Genomic DNA, 10,205 nt, shown 5'->3' with positions numbered 1-10,205 from the left:
ATTAATAAATGATACAAGAAGAAAAAGTACCAAGTGTTATAAGAAATTGTGGTAGTGGAATCTGACCTAGTCTAGAGGAGGATCTAGACTAGTCAGAATGACTCTTGAGGTCATTCTGAAGGATGAATCCGAGTGAACTTATAAGAAGGCAGGACAGGTGTGCTAAATAGGGAAATATTCCAGGCAGAGGGAATAGCATAAGCAAAGACTATGGTTGGTAGGAGTTTCCCTACTGCGTGAACTGAAGATGTTAATATGTGAACCTCACTACCACTTAAAAATCCCAAGAACCATGTATTTGAAATGCTAGAATCCACCATAGTTTGGAGCTCTGTCTCCTCCTCAGCTTCTGATCCCCATTTGTCCTGGACAATCCATGGCTGGCAAGAAGATCATGACCTAGCCCAGCATTTCAAACTCTCTCCCAAGGCTCTTGTGTAAGAACAAGAGAAAAACTTCCATTATTTCCAAACAGAGTAAGGAACCCTAACTGCCAGCCTCATTCTGGAGACTGTTAAATCTCTTGAATTTGCTTCCTAGAAACATCAATCCAGTGAAGAGATTCCAATACATTGGGACCAGGGACCGGTTAAGCAGCTTGTGGGAAAGAACTTCAACGTAGTTGTCTTTGACAAGGAAAGGGATGTGTTTGTGATGTTCTGTAAGTACCTCTGCAGAGGCAAATGGGAAGCCATGCTCCAATAATATTACTTTTCAAATATTGCTCTTGAATTCTTGGGCATTCAAATTTCCAGAGCCCATCCAACAGCATACAAAGATAGTCTTCAGGGACCCAAAAGTTTGGATTTGGATGCAATCAGCTGTAATGTGATGCTCTCCCCCAAATCTAATTATTGGACACTATGGAATATCTTCCACATAATCCAAACTTTGGCTATTTATAACAATAACAATGCTGATGGCTAACATTGATTGAATGCTGCAGTATGTCAGACCTCATGCTGAGCTGTTGTTGTTGTTGTTGTTGTTATGTGCCATCGAGTTGTCTTCAACTCATAGTGACCTTCTGAACAACAGAACAAAACACTGTCTGGTCCTGTGCCAGCCTCACAATCCCTACTATACCTGAGCCCATCATTGCAGCCACTGTGTCAATCTATCTTGTTAAGGGCCTTCCCCCCTTTCCAAGCATGACATCCTTCTCCAGAGAATGGTCCTTTCTGGCAACATGATTACAAAACAGGTGAGCTTGGCCATTCTTGCTTCCAATGAGCTTTCCTTCTGCACTTCTTCCAGGGCAAATTTGTTAGTTCTTTTAGCAGTTCATGATACTTTCAACATTCTTCGCTAACACCACAACTCAAAACCACCAACTCTTCTTTGGTCTTCCTTATTCATTGTCCAGCTCTCACATGCATATGAGGCTATTGAAAATACCATGGCTTGGGTTAGGTGCATCTTAGTCTTCAAGGAGATGTCATTGCTCTTCAGCACTTGAAAGAGTTCTGTTGCAACAGAGTTGCTCAATGCATACGTCTTTTGATCTTTTGATTGCTGCTCCCATTGACATTGATTGGAGAAGCAAGTAATATGAAGCCTTTGACAACTTCAATCTTTTCTCCATTTACCATGATTCTGCTTATTTGTCCAGTTGTGAGGATGAAGAAAGCAAAAGGCCATTAAAAAGATAGGAAAGGAAGAAAACACCAAAATGGATGTCAGAAGAGACTGTGAAGCTTGCCCTTGAATGAAGACTAGCTAAAGCAAATTGAAGAATTGACAGGATAAAAGAGCTGAACAGAAGATTTCAAAGAGAAGCTTGAGAAGACGAAGTCAATTATAATAATGAAATGTGCAAAGACCTGGAATTAGAAAACCAAAAGGGAAGAACACGCTTTGCATTTCTCAAGCTGAAAGAACTGAGAAAAAATTAAGTCTCAAATTGCAATATTGAAAGATACCATGGGCAATATACTGATTGATGCAGGATACATCAAAAGAAGATGGATGAAATACATAGAGCCACTATACGAAAAAATTGATAGATGATCATCTATTTCAGGAGGTGGCATATGATCAAGAACCAATGGTACTGAAGAAAGAAGTCAAAGCTGCACTGAAGGAATTGGCAAAAAACAAGGCTCAAGGAATTGATGGAATACCCATTGAGGTGTTTCAGCATATGGATGCTGTGCTGGAGGCACTCACTCAGTTATGCCAAGAGATTTGGAAGACAGCTACCTGGCCAACTGACTGGAAGAGATCCATATTTGAACCCATTCCAAAGAAGGGTGATCCCACAGAATGTGGAAATGATCGAATGATATCATTGATATCACACACAAGTAAAATCTCACTGAAGATAATTTAATAATGGTTGCAGCAGTATATTGACAGAGAACTTCCAGAAATGCAAGCTGGATTCAGGAGTCATGGAGCAAAGGATATCATAGCTGATGTCACATGGATGTTGGCTCAAAGCAAAGAATACCAGAAAGATGTTTACTTGTGTTTTACTGACTATGCAAAGGCATTGCGATTGTGTAGATCATAGCAAATTGTGGATAACATTGCGAAGAATGGAAATTCCAGAACACTTAATTGTACTCATGCGGAGGCTGTCATTCACCTAGAACAAGGGGATACTGCATGGTTTAAAATCAGGAAGGGAGTGCATCAGGGTTGTATCCTTTCACCAAACTTACGCAATTTGCATGCTAAGCAAATAATCCTAGTTGCTGGACTATATGAAGAAGAATGTGGCGTCAGGATTGGAGGAAGGCTCATTAACAACCTGAGATACGCAGATGACACGACTTTGCTTGCAGAAAGTGAGGATGACTTGGAGCACTTACTGATGAAGATTAAAGACTACAGTGTGAAGTATGGATTACACCTCAATATAAAGAAAACAAAAATCTTCACAACTGGACCAATAAAAAGCATCACAATAAATGGAGAAAAGATTGAAGTTGTCAAAGACTAGCTGAACTGTTACCATTTCACTCAATCTTTAGACTGTTCTTTGGAAAGTAGCTATTATTCCTACTCTGCAGGTGATTAAACACAGTCTCAGGAAGGTAGCGAAACTTTCCCAAAGACTTATAAAGTGCTGGAGCTGGGACATGATGGTTAAGTGGCAGTTTGAATCCACCAGCTGCTCTGTAGGAGAGAGACCTGGCAATGTACTTCTATAAAGATTTCAGCCTTGGACCCTATGATACAGATATTCTCAGTCTTATAGGGTCACTATGAGTCAGAATTGGCTTGATGGAAACAGATTTTTTTTTTGGGGGGGTGGCGGTTTAGTTTTAGTCTGTCTCCAGAATCCATGCTTATAGCTACTATACAGAAGCCCCTGTTTCTGGCTTTATGCGACTTATCACATATTCCATATTTAACCTATCTGAGTTGGTGTGGCCAAGGCAGGGACCCAAGCCATGGATGTAAAGGACTTAGCACACAGTTCTTCCATATTATAAACACTTGATGAATGGCAGTGGGAATTCTGTTGCTATTCCCATTGTTACAATCATTTCTGGTGCTCACAGAAGGACTGTTGTCTTTTCTCCCATTTGTGGTGTGTATGGGAGAAGCAAGCCAGGGGCATTCTGTCCTGTCCTGAGACACAGAGGAGGGTGACATTGAAGTTATTTCAGACAAACATTTTATTTTTACAGGAGGAGTTATCATTACTGAGCACTAACAATGAACCAGGCATGAGTTTGCTTTTGACATATGTGCGCTCCTTTCCTCCTCACCACAAGCCTGTGGGGAATTTATCTTAATTCCCCAGTGCTGCTATAACAGAAACATCACAAATGGGTGGCTTTAGTGAACAGAAATTTCTTTTCTCACAGTTTAGAGTGACTAGAAGTCCCTGGCTCTAGGGAAAGGCTCTCTCTGCTCTGGGAGAGAATCCCTGTCTCACTTTCACTCGCGTTCTTCTTGACACTTTTTGGAGATCTCCACATGGCAGGTAGCTTTCCCCTCTGTGTTTCCTTAATTCCATGCCTAAAGATCTCTTTCATATCTCAAAAGTGATTGGCTTAAGACACCCTGCACAGATATGTCCTTATTAGCATAACAAAGAAAACCCTATTCTCAAAAGGGATTACCTCCATATGTACAGGGATTAGGATTTACCACACACATTTTTTGAGGACATAATGCAATCCATAACAAAATATCTGATGGCTTTCACCATGATATAGGCCAAGGGCCTCAGAGAAATTAATTATTTTATTCCAGGTCACATAGCAAATATGTGGCAACAAGTTCAAAGGGAGTTCTGATGCCACCACTTCTGTGAGGGTAAGACAATGGCTTGACTGCATCATTCAGGCCTTTCAAATCTCACTGAAAGGGCTCTCAGGCACAGGATGAGGTGATTAAGATCTGTGTGGCTGAATAATCATGATCAGCTGCCTTTCAATGAGAGGCTGGAACAGCCTTTCTGTACTTACCTGGCATTCAGAGGTAGGAGAATGCTTATTTGGTTCTTATAAAAGGCCAAAGCAGTCTCATTTTCTCAGAAACAGGACTGTCAGATTGGCCCCCTGGGACTGCAGCCATTATGCCCCTTCCTGTTCCAAACCAGGGCCACCTGGCTCCAGAGGGCTGATGGGTTGTTGTTCAGATGGAATGGAAATGGAGGCACTTGGTTAGTAAATGGGGGATGATCACCCAAATGTAGTTTCCAGGGCTTTTGAGGTCATTCTGCCCACAAAGCCAGAAAGTTTGAGCTCCAGGCTTGAGAGGAAGGAGGAGTAGGCACAATTTGGTTTCCCTTTCTTGTTGGATCTGCGTACTGATTACTCGCTAGAGGACTGGGTATTTTGGCCAGACTCAAAGCTCAAGGAACTGTCCACAGAAAGTCCAGTGTTAGTTGTACTTGTCACAAGTTCCAGTTTACTTCTTGGGTGTGTTCTTCTCCACTGGAATGAAAGGCAGTGTTGCGTAATGGTCACAATTCCCAGCAGCCTGTCTTCAAATCCCACCTCCTCTGCTTAATAACTGGATGGTTTGGACAAGTCGCTTAACCTCTGTTGAAGAACCCTTCTGCTAACATGCATTACACACACACACCCACACACCCACACACACCACACAGGCTTACATGCTTTTTGGCAGAACATAAGGAATCACCTACAGTAAATATGTTTCTTGCTTTTCTCCTTCAACAGGAGTTGAAAACTATTAAAATAAACAACAAAGATTAGAAGAAAACACCCTAACACACTAAAGTGTTTGTGTCTGAGTGGAAAGGGACTAACCTACTGTCATTGAGTTTATTCCTACTCAGAGCGACCCTATAGGACAGAGCAAAAATGCCCCAGAGGGCTTCCAAGGCTGTGAATCTTTACACAAGCAGACTGCTTCATCTTTTCCCACAGAGTAGCTCATGGGTTTGAACTGCTGACCTTTTGGTTGTCAGCTGAATGCTTTAACCAATTGGTTTTTCTAATTTAGTTAATAATCATTAGGATTATGTTTAATGAAAAAAAGTTATATAATACACCATTAAAGTAAGAGTGCAATTTTCAAAGCAGCAGAAATATGAGTAAACTCACGGTTGTCAGAGTCATATCTATGGAATAGCAGATATGTGCCCTGGGTACCACCTGAAGGAGTGCCATTGAGCAGTTTCTATTAACTATCACAGTTATCATTGTCAGCTGTGAGAGATCATCCAGCAAGTTAAAACTAATACTTTCCTTTTGGAGAGCCTGCATGGGTCAAGGCAGACTGTGTAATCTTGCTCTGTTGAGTGTAGAAAGGGAAGAAACTGAAAAAAAAAAATTGCTTTGAACACATCATAGACCAATTTTCACCAGTGAAAGCCACGAAGGTGTAATTGTAATTTTCACATAGTGCCATAATGTGTTAATAAGTAAAAGATGAACAAGCTTGACTTGTATTTTTGAACTGATATTATAGTAATTATCTAAAATATGGGTGTTAGATGTTTGGACAGGGATGCAATTTCAGTGCTTGCCATAGACTCTATTTTCCATAGATATGTCTCTGGTAGTGATGGAAATGGTTGGGTGGCACTGGCTTCTAGAACCTTCATTGGTGTGAGCCTGAGCAATAGCTCTTCTCTTCCAGATGCACCCTGGTCTGAAAAGTGCAAGGCACTGTTCCCACTGTTGGAAGAGTTGGGCAGAAAGTATCAAAATCATTCTACAGTCACCATCGCCAAGATTGACATCACAGCAAATGACATTCAGCTGCTGTATCTGGACCGGTATCCATTCTTCAGGCTCTTCCCCATCGGCTCTGAGCAAGTAAGGGGCTCCTTGGATGCACATATCTGACGATGTGGTTGTATTGTCATCAGGGTCTTAGTTTCTCCCTTTCTTCAGCTCTGCCATCTGCTGAATGAGCTTCATTCTCAGCTCCAACCTCTATCATCCATCCATGTTCAAGTCCAGAGTATTTTCTAGTAGCTTCCACAAAAGTCCTAAGACTCACTATAGCTGAGTCCTGCTTAGATCAGTTGCCCATCCCTGATGGAATCATTGTGGCCAATGATTTCTGATAACCAATGAGTGTTTTTATTTATCCAGTCTGGGTACAAGGTTCTGATGTGGAGGCTGAACTTGAACATGACTATTTGGAATAAGGTGAGGGAAATCCATTTGAATATTGGGGGCAAGATGCTACCAGAAAAAGAAGAAATTCACACTAGAGATAAATAATGTCTTTTACATCTTGGAATTATAGTCATTGACCATCACCAGTGTTGACTGAGCACACTCTTCATGCCACTTAGATATGTTGGGGGGGTAATGTCAATCAAAGAAGCGCAAGAAAAGTCCTGCTCCAAAGAAGAGTATGGCTGAGTGTGGGCAAGAAGTCACCGTTTAGCCCATTTCTAAATACAATTGGAATTGAGGGGAGGGACAGATTCTGGAGGGCAGGTATGGCTGGAAGTCTTCATGCAGACACTGGAGCTTTGAAAAAGAGTAGGGATTTAAATCAGGTTAGAGGAGGAGATGTAACTAGAGGTAGAGAAGTAAAAAGGACAGGAGTATGACCAAAGAACTTTGAAGGAGTTGCCATTTTCCTCACACAGAAGATTCAATGGAGGAATACGGTGTAGTAAAGTACATGGTGTGGCTTTTCTAGCCCTAGCCTTTGTAAATTCTGTGGTGGAATTTGCTGTGAGCAACTGAGTAGCTCCTGATTATTAAAGTTACCCATCTGGTTTCTGTTGGGAGCAGCACAGAGTAATTTTCTGGGAAGTTCACTGTCTCTCAGGTGTGTAGAATTCTGATGTTGGAATTGGTTGGTTTGGCCACTCTGCCAGGCTCAAAAGGAGCCCTCCTAGAGGCAGAAGGAGTCTCTCTGACTGCTGGCTGAGAAAGATGTGTTACTGAGAGAAACACATTCCTGAGAGATACGCACTTACAGAGAGAGACATAAGAGACACGCGCTGCTAAGAGAGAGACTACTGGCTGCTAAGTGAGATGGCTGGCTGCGAGAGACTGAGTGAATTTCTGAACTTGAATTGTAGCCTATTGCTTCCCTAATAAACCCCATAATCTGTGAGTTCTGTGTGGCCACTGCAACGAATTATCAAACCCAGCAGAGAAGTGGTAGGTGTTGCAGGAGGAACGGTTGGTGTCAGGGTTGATGAAAGGGCTAGCGGGAGGCAGTATGTCTGGCCTTGCAGGAATAGGCCTTGGGCTACTGATGGTGATTCTGTCTCCCTCTTGTGGGGTTAGAGGAGGTCAGAAGATGTGGCCTTCTTGCCCCTTTGGCAGTGGGAGTCATGGCAAATGAGGCTGAAGTGAAAGGAAGGGTCTTAAGTCATCAGAAAAGGAGTATAGCTAACCAGTGGGCAGTAAACCACTTATTATCTTTCTTGAAGTTTGAAAGAAGAAAGGGAGGTTGTGATGACTGAGCACCCACCATGTACCAGATACTTTATGAAATAATAACAATTATTATCATTATTATTATAGTAATAGCAACAATTATTGTCATTATTATTATAGTAATAGCAAATACATAGACTGCTAACTATGACCCAGGCCCTGTTTTTTAAGTACCTTACACATAGTAACTCATAAATCCTAATAATAACCCTCTGAAGTAGTACTATTATTAAGGTTAAATGTCCTCTTCCTGGTCACCTATGTTATTAGGAATTTGACCCTGCATGCATAGATATATATGGAGATAGATCGATAGATAGATTGATAGAGCAATAGATAGATAGACAGATAGATAGATAGATAGATAGCATAGTGCCTAAGGCATTTGACTGCTAACCAGAAGGCTGGCAGTTCAAATCTGCCAGCCACTCCTCGGAAGGAAGATTAGGCAATCTACTTCTGTACTGCCTCAGAAACCCAAGGAATGGTCGCTATGAGTCAGATCCAACTCCATGGCAGTGAGTTTGGTTTTGATTTTTGGTTTACACCTATGGAACAATTCTTGAACATCTTGTAGGAAAAGGCCACTGTCCTGACTTTTCTGTTTCCTCCCTAGGCTGTAGTATATAAGGGAGAACATACTGTGAAGGGCTTTTCTGATTTCCTGGAAAGCCAAATCAAGACCAGAGTTGATGAAGAAGACGAGGTAAGAGGAAATAGCAACACTCTGAATTTCTGTCCTGCAAAGCATTACCAGGAACTTAATGGACTAGAGTAGAATTTGCCAAGATTTCTCATGATTTCTTCTGCTCTGAAGATAGTTGAGGATGGATGGTCAGCCACCAAGTTTGGGTGGCTTTACTAGTCACCTTATTTCAAGTGTAGTTATTGTGGGGAAGCAGAAATGGTAGGCTTTTAAAACATGGGGAAGGCCAAAAGCTCTCCCGTAGCTCTTACAGGCTGCTTTCCTTGGTCTACAGTTACTGAGAGAGCAATCAGATGCTTAGAAGGGGTCCTGCCTTCTGGTGTGATGGATGGCACCACAATTCCCCCTCCCTCAATCTTGCCTCTGTGAGGCCATCTTCTGGAAGGTGCCATCAGTATTAATCAGGACCCGTTCAATTACAAATGTTAGGAATACTACTCATTCATGTAAGCAATGGAGATTTATCTCATTTAACTGTAGACTGTCAGGCATGAATAGATTAGGAAGCTCAAACACTAATGAATATTAAGACAATCTCTCTCCCCTTCTCTGTTTTCTTTTACATTGGCTTCATTCTCAAGCAGTCTCTTTTCCCACGAAGTGCCAGCGATTTCTCTACAGTTCCAATCTAACATTCTATCACTTGAAAGAAACCACCTCATTCTCTGCGCCAGCAAATATCCTGGGCAAGGATCTCATTGGCTAGCCTTGGGTCACATGTTCAGCCCTGGTGAGGCAGAGTTACCTAGGAACTTAGAATGGGGGAGGGGTGGTTCCCCACAGGTGCTCTTACCACAAGGGTAAAACCCATAGTCAGATACTCCCCCATCCAAGCCAAATGTACCTTTTACAGTTGGGAAGCTCTCTAAGCCAAGAACTGATTCTTTCTGGGCACTTTCTCCCGGAAAAGGAGGTTTTGACCGTTGCAGTCATAATCATCTATTTTTTCCCTCCTTATTTCTTTGTGTTCTTCTTTCCTCCATTCTTCTTCTTCTTCTTCTTCTTCTTCTTTTTAAAATAGATATTGTCTGTTGAGCAAAGTGAGCTGTTAGAAGAGAACATATTGCCTGAGGAAGAGGCAGAATCTTTTGAGGAGAAAGAATTACCTGAGCAGAAGTCACCTGAGCTGGAGAACATGACCAGGCTGGAAGGGCCAGCTGGGCAGAAGGAACCAGTGGAGGAGCTGGAACCTCGTAAGCCAATGGGACCTCCAACACAAGAGAAGAAACCAAGAGTCAAAGAAGAACTTTAGCTTCTCCAAAGCCAGGGGAGAAGTGGCCATCTTCCAGGTCATGGCATAATTTTCCAAGTGGATCTTCTTCAATAAAATTATATGTCATTGTGGTGGGTTGAGTAGAGGCTGGATAATAAAGCCCCTGAATGTCTTTAACTCTTTTTTACTCATTACCTCTTTTTCCTGGTCGGTGTTGCCTTAGAAGAGCTGTTTATCTTGGAATTAAGATAGAGCTGCATGAGAAACCATAATACCAACATTTAATAATTGCTTACAAGATGCTGGACATTAATCTAGTTCTCATAACAGCATAGAGAGGTAGGTTACATTATCTTCATTTTACAGATGAGGAAACTGAGGCACAGAGAGGCTAAGTGACCACAGGATCACATAGCTAGAAAGCTGTTGACATTTGATC

The 10,205-nt window shown here is 41.9% G+C and overlaps 1 protein-coding gene across 1 annotated transcript in view; it reads left to right on the top strand.

Moving 5' to 3' along the window:
- The window catches only part of PDILT (protein disulfide isomerase like, testis expressed), a 53,177-nt gene extending 43,372 nt beyond the window's left edge, over window positions 1-9,805 (top strand). Inside the window, exons 8-11 of the mRNA XM_007954732.2 lie at window positions 541-661; window positions 6,073-6,251; window positions 8,464-8,553; window positions 9,575-9,805. Coding sequence (XP_007952923.1) covers window positions 541-661; window positions 6,073-6,251; window positions 8,464-8,553; window positions 9,575-9,805 — 621 coding nt within the window. The remainder of the gene's footprint in view (window positions 1-540; window positions 662-6,072; window positions 6,252-8,463; window positions 8,554-9,574) is intronic.
- The last annotated feature ends 400 nt before the right edge of the window (window positions 9,806-10,205 follow it).

Source organism: Orycteropus afer, unplaced genomic scaffold, assembly GCF_000298275.1.
Source record: "Orycteropus afer afer isolate SDZICR_OR568_19922 unplaced genomic scaffold, OryAfe1.0 scaffold00470, whole genome shotgun sequence".
Classification (NCBI taxonomy): Eukaryota; Metazoa; Chordata; class Mammalia; order Tubulidentata; family Orycteropodidae; genus Orycteropus; species Orycteropus afer.
Note: the sequence above shows the minus strand (reverse complement) of the source record. Positions and strands in the feature narration are given on the sequence as shown.